This window comes from Tyto alba, unplaced genomic scaffold (assembly GCF_018691265.1).
Source record: "Tyto alba isolate M040663 unplaced genomic scaffold, T.alba_DEE_v4.0 Super-Scaffold_38, whole genome shotgun sequence".
Classification (NCBI taxonomy): domain Eukaryota; kingdom Metazoa; phylum Chordata; class Aves; order Strigiformes; family Tytonidae; genus Tyto; species Tyto alba.
The window spans coordinates 37,244,522-37,265,056 of NW_024881313.1; the positions used below are offsets into that span (position 1 = coordinate 37,244,522).

Here is a 20,535-nt window from a genome sequence, read left to right on the forward strand (position 1 = left end):
GCACAATGCCATCTGATGAAAACAACTCCTGGTTCACAACCTTAAACTGTCTCAATGGTTCTACCTGGAACCATCATCCCCATCTCTTTGAGAAGGCTGGAGAAATCTTGTAGCAGGCTTCATATGTGACTCTCTGGTAGATGAAAACAGAAAATGAAAATAAACACCAGCATGCTAACACCTTAAAGTATCTGAGTTCAACTATATTTTGGGATAGAATGAGGCATCAGAAATTTCTATCCAAATTTTACATCTTATTGGATGTTCAGGTTGTCCAGATGGCAGGAAGTATTCTAGAGACAACCATCTATTTTACTTCTTTCTGGGTCCACAATATATCTTTGACATTCCTTGCTTCTAAGCAGTAGAAGACGTCAAATATATATATATAAAAAAATGCAAATTGATAATCCTTTGGAAAACTTAGCATCTGAAATAATTTTGAGGAATGTGAATTTAATTGGTGTGAATTTGTTCCATTTGTATATTTACTGCCCATCTCAGTCCCATTTCAGGCTCCTTACATTGCACAGAGAGAGAGGAAGAAAGAGTGAGGGCTTCATTTGATATAAATATTATTTTGAATAACTTGAATCACAGTCTGTGTCAGTCCCAGTCCCTGCCATGGTGTGCCAGCTGGGCAAGGGGGAACTCCTCTGTTCAACCATTGCAGTTCATTGTCCATAAAAGCCAAAATGATTATAACAATTTGATGATCTCTACGTGGTTACAGAATGATGGAGACCCAAGCCATGGTTGATCTTTGATCTATATGACACTAAAAGAACTGTAGTCTGGAATGTGTGCTTGATATTCCCAGAGGGCCAATGCACTCCTGCTTTTGGGCGTAGTTATTTAACAAGACCTGCTGAACTTCAGCAAATGTTGGAATCTCAGACAGTTTGTGCAACAACATTACCAGCTAAAACTGCCTGCATATGCAAGCAACAAAGACCAGCTCTTCCTTTTTTATTTCCCTTGAGGTTCTCTCATATAAACTGACATTTTTCCTTCCACCATATTCAATCCTAGCATAATTCTAATATGAATCATACACAGTTAAGCCAAACTTTTCAATGATCATTCGCTTGATTATTAGCTTTCCCTTCCTAGCTCTTCACTTCTCTGGATCTATGGTGGTGAAGAACAAAAGAAAACAGGATCACGCCCTAATCCAGATCTGCAGCTGCTCTGCTAATAGAAATGCCACTGCTCTGTGGCAGTGGCAACCGTCCCTGACTTTTAAGGAGTCCAGCTGTGCCTTAAGAAGGTTGTGAGGCTTAAAATTACAAACTAGTCGATATAAGAAGGCCCTATAGCTATTATTTACATTCATGCTGTTGACCTACTAGTCCAAGCTATGGGCTTACTCAAACCTGCCAGATCCTATTATTTGTGTCATCTTTCAGAACACAGAAAATCATCCAGTCTCATTCTTCGTTTCCTCACACCATTGATCCAGTCCTTATGAGAAAGTGAATTCATTACTGGGGCAGATTTAATTTATGGAACACTGTTTAGCCTCTGTTGCTTGCCTGTGTTGCAAAGAGCCACCTGAGCAGAAATGCATCCTTCCAGGACACACATCGTTCTCAGCGCAAATTCTGAAATCCCTGGTTATTATATGTATTTCCATCCCAGATGTCTCCTTCTTCCACAGGTTGGAACAGATTATGGGGTAGAGGGATAAATGTTTGCCTTGGAAATTTCTTAGAAGCTGAGAGTCAAACCCTGAGTAGTTCTGCTGGATGACACTAGATTGGGGGGCTTCTCCCCTTTCTTTCAGGCCAGCTGAAGGGTCTCAGTAGGAGATTCACATCTCCTCTCCTGCCCAGCAGTCAACTGTTCATCTCTTACATAGATGGGAGATAAATGTTGACACAGTCTTCTCCCTTTTTACCTTGTCCTGGAGCTAGTGGATACCCTATCCCACTTTATGGCAGAAATCTTGTTGGAGTGAGATGACATGTGTGAGGGAAAGGACTGCCTTTTGAAATGAACCAGACAGCTGTCTGATTTTTGTTTCTTCCTCGTTCAGAAAGTCTTAGCCATTAAGCATCATCCTTCCTCCCATTTTTCCACCCTCCCTGAAGACATACAAGTATTCCTGCCATGTAATCCACACAGCAAAGTGGGAATGCAGAGCAGGGATGAAGCCTACAAACTCCAGCCGTCCACTCAAAAGTAGCTCATTTAAGCCTCTATCCCTGTTAACAATTATTCAGATTTTAAATTTATATGCCTACTGCTGACTTGATTTTACTTAGGTTTTGCCTTACAATCCTTGTTTCTCGTAATCTCTTCTTTCCTTTAAAGTGATGTTGTGGCATATGCAAAGTTTTTGGGTTTTGTTTTTGTTTTTTAATTCAGTTTCTGGGAATTTAACAGATCAGTGCAATGCTTACGTGGTTATATGCTGTAATTGGCTAAACAGTGATGAGTGTACTGAACATACAAAGATAGTGTTTGAAGCATTCAAAGGTATTCTGATAGTCCCACCAGAAGAAATGGCTTGGAAAACTGCATGATATAAAAACACACACACACTTTCACAGCAGAGTATACTTAGTCTGGAATTACTGAGAGCTCTGCAAACCCTGGTGGGGTGTATAATTATCCCTGCCTTCAATGAATGAAGGCAATAAATGCAAAAATCAAGGGTGTGGCCCAGCTCTCTTCATGCCACGTTAGCCGTAGTGGGTTCCTCTCTGGTTTTCTTTTACCTTCTGTTAAAGGAAAGTTTCTACTCGGTTAGCTGAGACACATCACCACATGATGTGCATATTTCTGTCCAAGCCAAAGGGTTTATTTTAAGTCACTGTTTTGTGAGCACATCTGAGTCTCCTCTGGACACAGACCCTGACCTTAATTTACCTGTGGGATGAGGACTGACCAGTGCAGGGATGACACTAGATACAGGCATGTCTTAAACCACTATAGTAAGCTCAATTGTGCCAGGATCACTGTTTTATGTCCTGAGGTAGCATTAATGATTCAGTGTGAATGCACTCCATGTCAAACAATGAGGTGCTAGCATGCTGTTACAGAATACAAACCTTCATGCACTTAACACTTCAGTCTTACCTCCTTATAGCATCAGGAAGAGATGAAAAAATAGGAGGGAATATGATAGGGACCATTCATTATTGGTGAGGTGAGAACAACATTGCGCAACCACAAAACTGGGAGATGACTTTGGGAAAGGCCAAAACTTTTAATGCTTTCTAGACCTCAGCTTTGCTTCTCTGAAGGAAAGATGAGATCTAATATAATTTATAAACTTTTTTTCAGTTGTGTATTTCTGACTACTTCTGCAGCAACTTAACTCATCTATTTTTTGGCAACTTTTCTAGACAGACTCCATGGTTTTGTACATTGATGTTTTTCTGCAAGGGAGGGAAATGGTGGTCCCTATAAATATTCATATAATTAATGTGAACTTATTTAGAATTGTTACTGAAAGGAATAATTAATCTCTCCCAATCTGTTTCTATTTCCTTTATTTTTTTACATTCAGATGGGATCCCAAGTTGTAATGATAGCAAGATGTTTGCAACGATCATTATCATGTAGGGAGATAGTTGAAGTTACTCACAATATTTATTTCACTTTTAATTAATTGGCTCCAGTGCTGATGTCTTTGCTGGTGTCCTCATGTTCTCACTCAGAGATAAAATAAGCCGCAATGGAGGGCGACTCCAGTGTGTGGTGCTGGCTTCTAATTAACAGGATTTTCAAACCTGGAAAGAAAGAGATTTGTTTGATAGAAATGAATAAGAAAGAAGAAAAGGGCAAAAAGTGAAAGAGAAGGGAAGATGTGCTTAAAGAGTGAAATGGTCACATACAGACCCACATTGCAAGATGTTGGTGATCCCAAGGAAGACAAAGTAAAGTGTTCAGAAAAAGGCTGAGCTATGTTTACAGCATGTTACAGTACCCATAGAGGCCCAAGGTTGAAACTGTGCCTTCAGAGGTGCACAAATGCTCATGATTATTGTTCCTGAGTATGAAGAAATGTGAATAAAGGTGTTACCTTCACTAAAAGAGAGAAGTCAGTTGATAGGAGAGCTTTATCACCAAAGGTGTGTTAGGATATCGTGTCAGTGAACACAGAGAAGGAGTAGTGTATGCAGTGCTGTATTTTGGCTATACTAAAGTGAACTCCATCTCCACTCACTAGAGTGTAAAGAATACAGACATAATAAATTGAACATAAGAATATGGAAAACTGAGGCTTGGATGAAGTTTCTCTGTCTGAAATTTTCACTGAGGGTGAGATTCATTTCATTGAGCTGAAGCTATTCAGAAGTTAAGCACTGACTTTAAGCTGATCATCCAAGCTCCCTCTATAGCTATTGGAGGAAGACAGACACTTTCTGAGAGTGATTCGTGTCACCTTGATGTATTGCAGAGGAAGTGTAGATCTTCAGGGTGAAGGTAATTTCATTTTCTTTAAATCTATCCTCCTGATTATAATGCAGATCACAAGATTTGCAGGATGCTAGATATGTGACAAATTGCTGTATCCTCTTCTGCCATGGCTGTGCAAGCCCAAAAGCTACTGAGTGCAATAATTATGAGACAGTGCGAAAAACGATAAGTCTTATGGCCTGTAAGATATTTTGCCTACATGTGCCTGTATATCCAGGTCATATAGGTCTTCAGTCTGTAAAATATCTGCAGAATGAGGTTCCTGAGGTTCAGTAGATTTACTCATGTGTGTGCCAGTTAATCATGTGGTTAAATATAGTGTTTCCTGCTGAAATACAGACACCAGGAAACTGATTCAGTCTGTAATAGTACATGTCCACAAGACTGTAATCCGTTTCGAGTTGTAACTTATGTTTTTGTTACAACCAGAGCAGACAATGTTGACAGATCTTACTGCTTCTCAAGTGCTGACTTACTTTATGCTTTTTTCCTGGAGAAATATTGTAGATCTTGCTAATAATTTGTGCCACAAATAAGCATAGTAGTTTTACATATCAAAGTTTACTTTGAAGTAAAGATCTGGTCAACATGGTCAATGGTGTCTCTGTGTCATAGATCCAAGTGGATGTACAAACAGATTCAATGAGTCAAGTGCTAAAAGTGCCTGTTTCTTTCCACTGACTGTAAGGGAAACCAGTGCAATTAATATAAAGGTACCTCTCTGAAGTCAGATAAGATGAATGTCACTATTGCTAAGGATTTTCTTTTGTTTTAGGTGAGTTGTAATAGATATGTTATCTCTTGACCTTGGTGAAACTTTGAGTTTTCTGTTCCTGTATACAAAGGAGGACAAAACCAGCCAGGATTATGAAACTACAGTAACTGCATGACTGTTGGAAAACCACACCTGAGAGATAACTAGCAAGGGTTCATTGTCAAAATTGAGGACGTTATTGAGATAGTGGCTCTGCTAGGATCTTCTGGTGTGTTATTTTGAATTGTTTTATGACATCTTGAGTGTTCGTGTAGTGAAAAGGCGTTAAAGTTGCAAACATTATTGCACTCTGGAGGTGCAAGATTAGAAATTGAGATGAACCTTGTGAATTTTAAAACTGGCCTGAAGTACAAAGGAGGTTATCCTATGGAGAAAAAAAATCACAGTGTTATAATCATACAAATGCCAGATAAAAAACTACATTTATAGAAATCAAGAAGACCAAAAGAAGAAAGTTTGTAAGAAAATTAGTTGAGCCTAGAAAAGATAGGACTAATAATCTTTAAAATTCTTACACAGTTTTGAGAGGAAGGGAATAACTTGTTTTCCAAGATGCATGTTGTTGGGCTTTAATTGCAACAAGGGAGATTTAGGAAGTTTGGATGTTAGGAAACCTTTCTAAGGGTAATCATTGGAACTAATCATCTAAAGGGGTATAAGAACCACCATCCTTGAGGAAGGTCGTTAAGACAGTCTAGATAAATTTCTGTCAGGAGGATTGTAAATGTAGTTGGAGATGCAGGAAAGACTAAGAAACTTCTCTAGGTAGTCCATTTATTATGAAGTTCTGGCACAACATTCTGTAAGGCATAAAAGTACTCTGCTTATGGTTACTTTGGTTTATTGCTTTATTTCTGCAGGCTGTATTAAGATCGTGAGTTACTTTGCTGCTGCAATGTGATCTCATAGATTTGACAAGTCCAGCTGACACTTCACAGACTGTTGCTGTATGATAAACCTGACAAAGTTCACCTCGAGGTTTTTTCCTGCTTGGGAAATAGGTCACTAGTTTCACCTTAAGGTCTCCCTTTTATTTTCATATCAGCTTAACATCCAGTGCCCTATAACACTTGGCAGTTAAAAGAAATTCACTGTTATAAAGAAATCTCTGATGTTGAATCAGCACCTCTGTCTGTGCCAAAGACAAGCTGTGAGCCTGAGTAGTTGAGCCATAGTGAAACAGAGCATAAAGCATACAGCAGTGATAAAATCTGGGTAACAAAACTCATGAAAATGACATAAAATGCCTCCATCAAAACAACCAAATAATCAGCATTTCTCTAGCGGAGCTTTGCAGCTTACGGTATTAGAAGATTGGACCTGATTTGTCCTGCACATTAAAAGAACAAGCAAACTGTGATCCATACTGAAAATTTTCCTATAGCAATAACAATGGTTTATTCACCTCTTGTGTTTGTAATGAACCACCAAGGCTTTCATTAGCACAGTCACTGATGTGTCATGCCCAGTATTCCTGGCAGACTTGTTATTTTATGTAACACAATGTGAAGGGCAAAAAAAAAGGAAGAAAAAAAAAAAATAATTGGTCAACCTCCAGTGATGCACTGGGCACAGGAAACTCAAAAGGACAATTGTTACTAAATATGTTCGCTTCAGAAAAAAAATAATAATTGGAATTTAACCCTCAATGTGGTGGCATTTACTAGAATTTACAGGATCATTACACAAGACAACTGTGTTTAAATAGCACATATTCAAGAAGTTGTGTTTGGAGAAGGATGTAAGATTTTCTCCCATTTTATGATAAAGGATTCATACCCCCTTTCTCACAAAAATGACTTGTTCCTAAATTGTGTTGTCATTTGTTTGGTTAATATCCATTACTACTATAGGAAAGATATTGCTTGGTACTTTAATACTGCTGCAAGTTGCCTGCTGCTAAGCAGCAAAGTGTGTGGTTTCTCTCTCCAGCATAAGCTTGGGGAGAAGAAATGGCAATTTTGGAAGACACCTTCAGACAAAAGATGATCCTGATGAAAGCTAACTTTTCTGTATCCTTTCACTAGCACTACGTGCTGTGTGTCAGGACAACAGGAAGTGATAAAGACTTCAAGGTCCATAATGCTACCTCCTTGGGAGAGACACTGCTGTCAACTCGGTGGTACAAGAGAATCAGTGTGAAAGAAAAATCTGGTTCCTGATGCGGTCTGATTTAGCAGTTGTCTGGGAAATTCCCTTTTGTCTTCCAGTTCAGTCATCTTTATCATTTCATGGCCCAGAATTGTCCAAAAAAGGGTAATAACAGTCCTTTCACTGGCACGGTTGGCAGCTGTACAGCTCTCATGGCCACAGAATTGGGATTTCCAGAGAAAGGTAGGTGCTGACTCTGGAGATAAACAGCCTAGGCAGCCTAAATAGTTGTGTAACTGGAGCCATTGGAATGTAGATGTCTAAAGTTGAGGGCTGTGATCATATTCTGGAAAAGCACACACTGTGCATTCACTAAGAGGCAAAGGACATCGGGTCAGTTGGAGTCATTTTCATGGTAGATACCTACAATTAAGGGAGGCAAATGCCACTTGCAGTGCTTTGTTGTACTTTTGATGAAAAACTATGCTGTACTAACACATTTATCACTGCATTATATATCTGTTTTCAGGAAGTGTTACAGGGTCTTTTACCCCCAGAGGAGAGAACAAGTTGAAACGAAATTTGAAGCAAACTCTTCAAGAACATTCATGAGTGATTTTGTTTCAGATACCTTCAATATGTCCTTCAAAAAGCGACAATTTTTTAATCATCTTCTCTATCTATCTGGACTAGATTGATGTAAATAGGTTTGCCTCTGCTGATATTGAATTGAATTCAATTAATTGTAAAATCACAGATTTTGTCTGGTCATATATTCATTGATAAACTTTTCTCTTCTATTGTCTTATGATGGCCTGAAGAGAAAGAATAAAAGAAAAAAGAAAATGAAGAGCAGAAACAGGTAAGTGTTATAGTAAGGAGGCTCACATATCCATATGTAGTGAAATATAAAAAAAAAAAAAAAAAAGAAAAGAAAATCATCATAAGATAATTATGATAACTAGATAAACATGGAGGAATGTACAGGTTTTTTTTTTTTTGTTTCTAAGAAAAGGAAAAACTTGATCAGTCTTTAGAACCTTCTTTGATTTCACTGAATCATGAAATACCCTAATGAAAATTAATCATGTGAACTTTATGCCTTTGAATCTTGCTCATTAGAGGGTGACACACCATCCTGGCTCCTGGCACATCAGGTGATTCATGTAGTGGATAAGTAACTGCTGATCTTTCCTGATGAGTTTGTGAGAATTCAGGTCCAGCTTCACAAAGTGATTTAAGTGTCTAGCTCTGTAAGACAATATTACAGGCTCTGAGTTTCCCTTACAGGGAACAAGTTGAGCTGAGTAGCTAAGGAGGGAATTTTCAGCAATTGGCATATGGAACAAGTGGGTGCTTAGACTGGCTGGTAGCAAATACTAAACAGGGGGATGTGTCTGGAATCCTCTATCTTTTCTGGATTTGGGAATATTAAGTCATGAGTTCAGCCTAAACACCCTCCCAGTTCTTGGACACCTTACTCATGTTGTCGAGTGTCAGTTGTGCTCAGGTACCTCTCCTGCAGAGAGATTCCCAAGTGTCTTTACATCAACTCAACCACCACCTTGTACTTTTTACATTAGCAAAATGGGACAAGTTCTCCTTCTAGCCATAGGATGAATTGAGGCCAGGATCAGCTTCTGAATATTGGTGCAAATCTATTTAAGTCAGTGGCATTATTCTTACAGGAAACCCCACCTCTGAACTCTAACTTTCTATATGGACAGCACTGGATAGAATACATAGGAAAATATTTTCATTCCAGCCATCAGTTCTGGACTCTTTCTATTTCTGAGATGCTGTGACAAGAATACATGAATCCTCTAGCTCTTCCCTGATTCATGTCTTTGCTCTTCTCCATGATGGTGAGAGTCAGTAATGCCTCAGAGGGGGGAAAGGCTATGGACAGAAATAGGAATTGCTGTTGCCTCCAAAACTGTCAGTAATATAGCTTTCCTAGCAATTACCACTTGCCTGCTAAAAGACTTGGCTTGTCAGGGTCACAGAATTACTAATTATTCTCAAGAGGAGAATAAATGTAGTTTGCTGAAGTTCTCCTGGTTCTTCCAATTATTTGGCTGCTGGACTGAAATATATTCCCTCTGTCCTTCAACTTTGACTGTTACTCCACCTAAGTGGAAGATTCCCAGAGAAACCATATTAGGCAAGACCGAATTTGCAGTTGCTGACATTTGTTTCTTGTTCAAATAGTAGAGACATTCTGAGCAATTTGACCTGTGGGAGCACAGAACAAAGTCTACCACTTAAACAACAAGTACATTTGTTTTCTGACTGAAATGTTAGGTGCGAATTGTTTACAACCCTTCAAAACCTGATTTGTTTCACACAAAAAATTAGTTGGTCCTGATATCTTGGCAATTAAATATCGAGTACTGTGAACTTGTTTTTTCACTCAACTGTCTCTAGTATAACTAAATTAGAGAGTTGTTGAGAGTACACTGTTTTAAATCATCTTGTGAAGACTCACACCATCGGTTAAAAAGCTACGTTATCGCTCTTGTTCCCATCAGGTATATTCTTCATTGCCTGTCCTAAATGCTTACATAAGTATTGTGGTTTAGGCCTGATTGGCAGCCAACCACAAGGCAGCACCTCTCTCTCCCTTCCCCTCCGGCAATGAGAATGGACAGAGAGCCAGGATTGGGGTTCGAGATAGGACTGGGATGGGGAAAAATCCCCCCTTTTATGATCACGAGCAAAAGGCAGACTCGTTAGGGGAAGAAAAAAAGAACATACATTTATTACAGACACTAACAACACCTAACAGAGTAGGACAGTGAGAAGCATTGCCACATCTTGAGAACACCTTCCCCCCACCCCTCCCTTCTTCCCGAGCTCAGCTCTGCTCCCGATATCTCTACCTCCTCCCCCAGTGACACAGGGGCAGGTAATGGGGGGTGCAGTCAGCGCTGCCACTTCCTTCATCTTTGGTGAGGGGAGTGTCCAAAACTTGTTCCTCCTGCTCCATCGTGGTCCCCCTCTCACAGGAGACAGTCCTCCACAAACTTTCTCTGACTTGAATTCCTCCCATGGGATGCAGCGTTCCCCACACTGCTCCGTCATGGGTCACTAACTTCCTCCGACTGGATTCCCTCCCACAGCTGCAGCCCTTCCCGAGCTGCTCCGGCGTGGGACTCCCCCGCATGCTTCAATCCTCCCAGCACTGAATTACAGCAGCGGGGCTACCTTTTCCCATGAGACCCCCGCCTTCTTTGGGCACAGAACCTTGATCATCAGAGCAGGAGCAACAGGCCATAAATCAATGTCTGTTCCACCGTAGATCTTCATGGGTGGCAGGGGGGGGCCGCCCTGCCGTCTCACCACAGGATACAGGGGGGTCTCTGCTCCGGCACACCTCCCCCCTCCTTTCTTCCTCCGTTCCTCCACTGACCTTGGTGTTCATGCAGCTGCAGCAACTCCTCCTCACAAGTCCCACTGCCCATCACCACGTCCCTTCTTAAATACGTTATTGCAGAGACGCAGCTGATTGGCTCAGTTTCCAAACAGAAGTGGAGCTGACGTGGAGCTGGGGGAGCTTCGAGAAGCTTCTCACAGGGGGCCGCCCTGATAGCCCCCTCCCCTGCCACCAAAAAACTCCACCACTCCCTCAACCCAGGACAATAAGGTTAGCAGTTATCTCCCTCTATTTCTAAATACATAATTACAGAAAAAAACAAGCCCCAACTTAAAGTGTGATTTGGCACATAAGCTAAAACCATGCCTAGAAAAGCTGTCTGCACATCTGAAAATCCCAGCTCATCTGATAAGCAGGACACTGGATTTTGCCCTTTTTTGGTTCCTGGTTGTATATAAGGACTGGGTATACAGCACTCTGATTACTTGGCCAAGTATTGGGGTCTTGGCCATCAGCCTGAGTAAGATGGGATGGAGATCATTCTGTGGAAAAATGACATAATGGGTTGAACACCAATTAGATCTACATTGTGGTCCAACACAGCATTCTGAAGAGGTCCAATTGATATGTTGCTGCTCTGCTCACCCTTTCTCTCTTTGCTTTCCTCATTATGCTTACATTGTTGATTTAATTTGTCCACTCTGCCAATTCCCTCTACTTCTCATGCAGAATATTTGTTCTTTTGTTACTGTCTCCTTCTGTTTCTCCACTTGATGGTTCTTCTACACACAGGACAAGGTTGTCTCTGTCTCTTTTTGTGCAACACTGAAGGCATAGGGGCCCTGGGTATCATCACCATGCAACCAATTAGTAACAACACCACAGTGATGATCATGATTTTGTTCACATTAGAGCACAGATGGGCAAGATTGGCCAATAGCTCCATACATCACTTTTATATGTGTATTTTCTCTGTTTGTGTGTAACAGTTTCTGTCTTTAATTTATTTCAGATGATTTTTTTCTTTTCTCCCTGAATGTCAAATTTATTGAGTTATTGTGTCATTGAGTTCCAAAATATGAAATGATAGGTGAGCAGTAGGTATGAAGAGACCAATGGAGAGTCCCAGGATAAAAATATAAGTGCATTAACTAAGTCTTAAGGAGGAGTGACCAACCTGCTGCTCTCAAGGCACATTTAATTGGTGTGTTCATACATGCCAGTGGTCAGACTAAAGGTCTTGCTTGCCTGGTACCCTGTCTCTGGCACAGGCCAGTCAGGCATACCTAGAGGAGATTGTAGGACTCAGGGAAGCATTTTGTTATACTTTCCCAGCCTATTTTCCTGGCTTCTAGTAATATTCCTTTGAAGGATTCCTTCTCACTTTATCAGTACTGGTAGAGAGGTTGTTTGGTCACCCAGATCCTAATTGTAGGAAGAAGCGAGTAAAGAGGGAATTTCCTTTGAACACAGCTGAATATCTAGGCAGTTCCATCCCACAGGTGCCAATCTGGGACACGTGGAAACTCTTGCAATCTATTCGTAGAGCTCTGCTTTCCCTAGTTCTCTGAGGTTTGTGATATATGCCCTGTGCCTTGGGCATCTGCTTGGTAGGACCAGAGAAACTGGTCACTTAAGATCTTCCAGTTTCAGAGACCGTTTGCAGGAAATAAAAAGTTTCACTGAACAGAATACAACTAGCATCAATTGTATTTAGTATCAAAATTCCACCACATACCATGTTTGGCCAAACCTGATTTTTGTTTTGTCTGTCACATGGTTCATTACTGAAGTCCCACTGTAATTAGAAGGGTAAAATCAGTAAGTTTGTTCATATTTCTTTGCTTTTTCTTTTTTTTTTTTTTTTTTCCACTGGTACAGTTCTGTTGTATAAGTGTATTATAAAACACAAGGAAATAAAATTGGTTCCACGAAAAATCAAGAACATCTGATATCTAAAAAGAATAAGCACTTGGGAATGACAGGCTACAGACATCTGGATTTTTATTAACGGTCTTCAACTTTGTATCTGAACCATCTTTTGAAAGCTGAATATATTAAAAAAAAAAAAATTACTGGCTCTCTAATACAATCCAGTTGTATATTTGATTTTATCTTCACACTGACATATTGTCCAAGTGAAAAGTCTTTGAATTAATTTAAGTACGATTTAGAAGTTGACACCAGTGCATTAAAGTAAGAAGAGGGAGAAAAAAGAGGAGGTAAAGAAGTAGGCAGATTTTAAATATCCATCTTTCAAGAGTTTTGCCTGAGGAGTTAGTTTCTGAGTCTGGATCAGATATTGCGTAGTTTGGAGTGAGAGAAAAGCCCCTGATTTACAGATGAAGGTACCACCAGCTGTTAAAGCAGGCAGAGATCTGATAACACAAGGGTTAATCTGAGGCATGTATACAAGTCCTGCTGTGATAAATCCAAAGGCAGTTAGACCTTCTGCTCCAAAAGACACTGGCACTGCCAGGAGATTCGTTTTGTCTGCAAAACCAAGCATGTAATTTCCTTTCTCCCTTGCTCTCCTCCTCTCTGTTTCTGGCCAGTGCTGTGGCTCAGTGGCAGCAGCCAGTCTCCCTGGTGACAACCAGGACAGCAGTGCGGTGTGAGATAAGCTTTCACTGCAGGACGTGGCTAGGAAGCCCCCAAATCGGCTTTTTTCCTGCCAGTTGGAAGGAGTGCGGGAGAGCAAGCCTGCAGAAACCCTGAGACACCTCTGTGCTTGAAAGAAAAAAAAAAATAAAAAAGTGAAGAAATGACATAAATTAAAAAAAAAATGCTAAACCTCCCCCAATCACCCAGATCATGTGCCCTTCAGCATCCAAACTGCGTCCACAGAAAGCTTCCAGCTTACTTGCAGTGTTATGACACAGTGGTCACAGAGATCAAAACTGATCACTACCATTCATCAGTTAACACCAGCTTGCGTGAGCCTGTGTAAATACATGTTTGTCCATACAGCCGTCAGGCTTGGCATCAGAAACAAGTCCAAGTCTCCACAGAGCCAGCAGAAGAGATATTTCTACCTGTTTTCAAGTGAAGCAGAGGTGGTTAAGTCTCTAGAGTGTGGATTTAGTTGTCAGTTTTATTTATTACTTTCGGATGTTGCCTGCTGCCAGTGAAGCTGAACATGAACAACTTACCAGCCTGCACAGTTAACTTTGCTTTTTGTTTCAGTCCAGCTCGAGACAGAAATCCCATAAAAGCTTTTATTCCAATCCGTGTTCGGAATGATGATACAGGAGTTAAAGAAGTAAGGGTAAAATTCCTGAGACACTCCTAGAGACTTTTCCAAGAATTTGAAAAAGCCTCTTAAAAACGGCAGCAGAAATCGAATGCTGTTAAGGGAGGGGGAAAAAAAAAAAAAAAAAAAAAAAAAAAAAAAAAAAAAAAAAAAGGAAGAAAAAAACTTTGGCAGGCATACAGTGTCTTACATCAATCTAACAGTCAGCATCTATGTAGATGTTCTTTCCTCCTTTTGTGCAACACCCCTTCCCTCCTACAGACCACCCAAAGCCCTATAAATAATCCAAGGACTGTATTTTTTCTCCAGATTTCTCTTCAGACCTCAAAGGAAAAATATCAGGCAAAGGAAGGGAGTGAGGGAGAAGGGAAAGTGAGGAGGGGAGAGAGAGAGAGAGGGAGAGAGAGAAAGGGGAAAGATGGCTAGTGAATTCAAAAAGAAAATGTTCTGGAGGGCAGTGGTGGCTGAGTTCCTTGCCATGACCCTTTTTATATTTATCAGCATTGGCTCAGCTCTGGGTTTTAACTTCCCAGTGGTGGGCAACAAAACATCAACAAGGTCTCAGGACAACGTAAAGGTTTCGCTGGCTTTTGGGTTATCCATCGCTACCATGGCACAAAGCGTGGGCCACATCAGCGGTGCCCACCTGAACCCAGCTGTGACCCTGGGCCTCCTGCTGAGCTGCCAGATCAGCATCTTCAAAGCGCTCATGTACATCATTGCCCAGTGCCTGGGGGCAGTGGTGGCCACAGCTATTCTGTCAGGAGTCACCTCCTCTCTTCCAGACAACCTCCTGGGGCTCAACTCGGTAAGTAGAAACTTTTAATTCCTCCTTCATTCTTCGTTTCCAGTAGAAATTTAACACCTGTAATATACCAAAGATGTGTGTGTGGGGGGGTGTGGTACTGATGGTGCTGGTGCTAGTGACCTCAGGCAGTTAATTGCTTATCATAGCAGGGCATCCAGTCTTGAATGATATCAGGATGGATCTATGTTATAGGGTTAGTTCTTCCTCCCCACCCCCATTTCAGAGCCTTGGGACATTATGGTTGTAATCAGTCTTGCTTATGTTCAATTTTGTACATCCAAGTTTCTGAAAGGTGCCTTCTGACACCAATTTAACATTGAAATCCCTGGCAGTTGAATGATTGAGTCCCTTTCATGGTTCCAAAGGTCTCAGGTAACATGCCGATTAATGTGCGTGCACCAGTGTTTTCACTTCTGTGAATGTGATTCTTTTTCAATACCTAATTAATGGTTTGTGCAACCTGATGATGACTGCAATGAAAACCTATGGGAACAGCAGGAGAGATGTATAGCAAGAGAAAGACTATCACCAAAGGTGTGAGCATTACTTGTTGAGTTAGGCAGAGTGCTCAGATCCTGACTGACACAGAATCCCAGCTGCACTTTCTGTGTTTCTCTTTTTGCTGTGCAAAAATGGTAAAACCCCTGAATTCTCAAGTGTAAGCTGGAGAAAGATGCGAGGCAGCTACATTTAACAGTGGTGCAGGTTTCAGCCTTCTCCCAGTTAGGTGCTCACATTATGCTGCATAAAAACTGCCTGGCCAAAACTCCTCCTCTTCAAAATATTGTCATTTTACTATTGTCATTGTACTATAACAGAAGAAAAAGGGTAGACACACTTTTAAACTTGAAATCATCTCACTGTCAGAAGCAGTGCTATAGCCACTGCAGTACACAGAGTACTATAAATGGGAATTGCCTTCTAGACATTTATTTCACCTGAATCTGTTAAGAACAAGTATTTCACATCTTTTCTATGGCTCCTTTCTTGTAGAATATTCCTGACTGTCGTTTGAAACTTGAGCAAATTTGAAATCTTATGCCCATTTCAACTCACAAGGGTATTTGGGACATAAAGCTGCAAATACAATATCTCTTCAGAAATCATTTAGGCAGAAGGGTAAGAGAGGAACAAAGCCAATAAATTAGCAAATAAAGTAACATGGTTTTACATGTTGTGGATTTACAGTTAATTCAGAAATGGGGTAGTTTTTGAAAACAGAATAAAATCTGACACTAAGAAGGTGATTCCCGAGCAGCTTAGTGTCATCCACCCCCATGTTACTCTGGGGATTGGCTGCTTACCTCCCTTGAGCCTGGTGCCTGCAGGTATTCCATTGTGCCACCATTTAGGAAAATTTGATGGGTTAATCTAAAACATTTTGGGGAAGAATATCGAATCATTTTATTAACTCCAGAAGTCTCTGGCTGTGTGTGTGATATGTGGTCTTTTCCTCTGAAACCACTGGCAGAGGGAACAGCTCAACCGCATGGGACAGGGTATCCGCCCAAGTGGTTTCCTCAAGGCGTCCAACTGCCATTAAACACGGGAGGTCTGGTTTCAGTAGCACTCGCGTCTGGTATTCCCCATTTGCTTGTCACAAAACGTTGATGGCTGGCTCCTTCCTCTATCCAAAAGCCTTGAGACTGTCCATTTGTAAAGGGAGAGTGTGGGTGATCAGCCCAAACTCTTCTTGCTCCTCAGTCAGTAACTCTCCAAGCTACAAAGATATAATTCAGAGCTCTAAAGGACATGTCAGAAGAGAAGGACCTATGGGGACAGATAGAATGATCAGTGCAGTCTCTGATTTTAGTAAGCTTAGGAGAGTACTTCATGAATCTCAAAAATTGCGTATTAGGGTGAAAGCCTTGTTTCTCCTTGAGTAAGACCTCTGGAATACAATCAAATACATTGTATTCAAGACCATAAAATATACTGTAGGCAAAAACAGTTAAGTGTAAGTCTCCATCATATCAATTTTGCAAATCTGACAACAGTTTCTGTGTGTGAATTAATGGATAAAATAGTTACTAAAAGCCCCAGTCTCAGTGTTTGTCATTGTCAAATACTCAGAATTTCGTGTTGTTTTTTTTTTTTTTTTTTTTTCTTTCATATCCCTGAGGATGGGGAGGGCAACAGTATCTGTTCTTTTCCCTTGCAAGAAAGAACTAGAGGAAAGCAAATCCATTCATTTCCCACTGACAAGCTCAGACTTTCTGGGGAGGGGAGGTGAGGGTTAAGAGGGAAATTGGGTCTGAGCCCAGATTAGGGGAGAGCAGCAGAACAGCTCTCCTTGTGCAGAACCGATCACAATGGGGCATATCCTGAAACCACAAGAGAACACTGCCTTCTTCAGCAAACAGACCATAAGGACAAACCAGAGAGATTTGCTTTTATGTCATGCTTTTTAACCTGTGAACAAGGAGGGGAGGGACAGAGCTGGCATCCCTGCAAGCTGCTTTGTCTTCCTGCCCTTCCTGTGGAAAACAAAGTGTAGATTCATTATTGAGGAAAGGTACAGAAAGACAGTGCTGTTTGTTTGACAAGGTTGGGAAGTGGGCTTGGACGTGCATGACTGTGTCCTCTGTTCTGACCCTGACATGCTGTTGGAGGGGTGTTTTTTACAGGAAAAATGTGGTGGTAGCAGTTTAATGGAGTCAATGGCTATCCAGTGTCTCTGGTGGATACTGGGAAGGATTGCATGCCTAAAGTTAGATTTATTCTGACCAACTCTAAGTCCTGCACTGAGAGGCCAAGTGAGGAACACATTTCCATAAGCTCCTCTCTAGTTCATGGAGAAGGAGAGACAAAGAGATGTAGCTCAACATTTGGATCTGCTGAGTTGTCCTCCAGAGCCAGCCAGCTCTTCTTTGGGTATGATGAGGCTCCAGGCTTGGAAGCCTCTGTTAAGTATCCAAAATGAAGTAGGGTGAATCTATGTGTTTGCCATTGTCCAAGGGAAAAAGGGAAACACAAGGGAATGAAGCACAAAAAACCAGCCATGGAATGTGCAAGACTGAAGAGAAGGAATGGAGAATGAAAAAGCGGGAAACTCCTTTAACATGTTCAATATTAAAGTCTGTTTTATACTAAGATAAGCAAAATAGTCACATATAAAGAGTTTGAAGTCAATGGAAATATTTTTAGTTCCTTTGGTTGTTTGTAAGTAAGACATTCTGGACAATATTCAGAGAGGTATTCAGGTTACTGAATCATTTTTAAGACACTTAGCTTCCCATGTATTTCAGTAGTGGTGTGAGTGCCAAAGTAAAAACTTTAAGAATTGGAAAAGCTGAAAGAGGACTATGCAGTGTTCTTGTTGTTCTAAAAATTCAAATATTTTTCCTTACATCATCTTTTATCTTTTTTTGGCAATCAGATTACTATATATTACAAATTCCTATTAGGTAAAACTGTAAAAATAGAGAATATCTAATACAAACTGCACTCATCTTCCAGCATAGCTAGCTATTGTCTAGTGAGGACAGATCTGTAGTTTGGATAATGGAAGAAACTATTCATCACAAGCAGTTAATGACCAACAAAAAGCTCAAGCAGGAAAGGCTGGTGAGAGGAGACTCCTGTCCTGTAAAGTAACATAATATTTGTGGTTCAGAAATGATTATTTTGAGAACTTTTATAAAGCTTTTAAAAACATGTTGAGAAAATTTATTTAGTTCAGTTTGTTTTGTTTTGTTTTGTTTTTTAATTCTATTTTTTTTTCATGAAAATAATTAGAGTTTGTGAAAAATGCAGACACTGCTTTATAATTTCATAATTTCTGTATTTTAGCACACCAATTAGAGTGCCAGGAAATGTGTCCTCTAAATCTCAGGACTACAATTTGGAAACTATTTGAAAACTCTGCCTTGAAGTTTATGATGAAAGACATTCTTTTAAAAGTTGTGGATCAAAATTTGTAGGCAAGGAAAACAGACCTGAAAGTAACATTGGTCAGGGTAGATAAAGAGAAAAGAAAACCAACCAAGAATAACAAATAGAAGGACTTGGTTTTAAAAAACACTCAGTGGGCTGATAAACGTTTTTTGTGTGACCGAAGAACTTTCAGAAAAAGCCAGAAGAGATATGTGGTCAGTGGATTCAGAGGTCTGGAGCATTTTCTTAAGACAGGTGAATAGTCATATAGATACTACTCCTGGGGTGTGGAAAGTCACTGGATTTCCAGCGTGATTGGCTGTGTCTCTGCCACTACTGCTCATCACTGTCCCCAGAGTTGGATCAGCTGTGGCAGAAGAATTGATGCACATAAGGGTGCTTTGCCCTTTGGTGATAAACACACAGCGGCAAACTCCAAATCCGTTCTCAAAGACAGGGAGAAAGTCACCCTTTGCTACCCTCAATTCTTCATACCAGGGCAGTATCTGCCACTTTGAGACACCTTCCACCCTCTCCGAAGTCACGCTACAAAATGAGTGCCCTTTCTATAAGTAATCTCATTTATCTTGATTGTGGTCCAGCAGCAGCAGAGCAGCTTTGAACTGCTGTGCTGGTGATGGCTTTTTTTTTCTCTGTTTATGTATCCACCAGCTCCAGCCTTATTCTGCTACTAGGGAAAGCTTAAGGGTGGACAATTTCTTGTCTCCAGGGGTCTAGAGCATAGGATGGGGCATACAATGTATGTATCATTAGCTTTTGCAGATGTGTCATCTTATCTTTAGGACATCAATGTTGGTGATTTTTCACCCAATAAATTTCCAAGGCACAAAGACCTCTAGTGCAATTATAAAATCGCCTTTGCACTGGGAGTTCCTTTTCATAAAGTTGAGACCTGCCACACTTTCTAATGGTGTGTGTGGGTCAGTACTGATGTTTTCATCTTGATATTTCCCACTGAGTCTTTCCCATCCTTTAGAAAGTTGCCTCAGTGGGGATCATGGACAAGAATCAACACACTCCCCACATTTGGCCCAAACAAGTGCACCAGTGGTGGTTCTTTTACCATGGGGACCAGGACTTTCATGGCTGGCCCTGATGATTCAGTGTTTAACTTGTGATTTCCCTCTCTTTTTGTGTCCCCACCCTATGAGTCTCTTCTCCTCCAACCTCAAATTAAACAAAGTCGGGTTGAGCTAGAAGAACTTCCAAAATAAACTGAGAGCTTGACAGTGTGAGTGGACAATTGAGTAAGTGATGCTGCTTTTCCTCTGAGTCAGTATGGAAAATTGCAGTTCCAGAGGTGCCACTGGATGGACGAGACACGCAGCTGAGTTCCTGACCTCTAACATTTATTAAAAATCCTTGGATGTTTTTTTCTCGATGCAGATTATACACTACACCTTTCTCAAGTCTCAATACAACAAGTTACATTGTCCTTGTCCCTGCCCCCTGTCCTCCTTTTTTTCCATCCAATGTAGGCATGTCCTGCCAACATTGCCTGTGCTGGGACATCTGCATGCTTCAGCACTCGAGCTTCTACAAGGGACCAGAAGTTGCTACATTTTTAGAGTGAGCAAAATGGTTCCTGCACGGTATTAGTCTGGGATTTTTTTTTTTTCTTAACAAAGAATGACACAACAATAGATCATTATTCAATCTCAGTTTTACAGAAGCCGTCTTTTATGGCATGCCAGCATTGTATTGAATCGCACCAGGCCAGGCAGGTGGAGCACAGGAAAAGCACCTGCTCAAATCTGGCCATAGTCTTGGCTGCTTTCTAAGTGTTCACACAGTGACAGCAGAAATATCTGGACTGAGATGTAAACCTGATGGTTATCACTTATACTCCAGAGCATTTGGGGATAACAGAGGTTATAGCTCTAATCCTTATTGCAGATCTCAGT

At 40.8% G+C, this 20,535-nt stretch overlaps 1 protein-coding gene and 1 long non-coding RNA gene across 2 annotated transcripts in view; one reads left to right on the top strand and one right to left on the bottom strand.

Annotated features, from left to right (window-relative positions):
- Positions 1-16,175, bottom strand: LOC116964137. Its single transcript, XR_004408582.2, has 3 exons — positions 16,039-16,175; positions 3,596-3,740; positions 1-133 (listed from the first exon to the last, which is right to left on the bottom strand). It is a non-coding gene; the product is annotated as an uncharacterized LOC116964137 (long non-coding RNA).
- AQP1 (aquaporin 1 (Colton blood group)) overlaps positions 14,159-20,535 on the top strand; it is a 20,378-nt gene continuing 14,001 nt past the window's right edge. Inside the window, exon 1 of the mRNA XM_042802114.1 lies at positions 14,159-14,734. Within this exon, the coding sequence (XP_042658048.1) occupies positions 14,345-14,734 (390 nt within the window). The 5' untranslated portion in view covers positions 14,159-14,344. The remainder of the gene's footprint in view (positions 14,735-20,535) is intronic.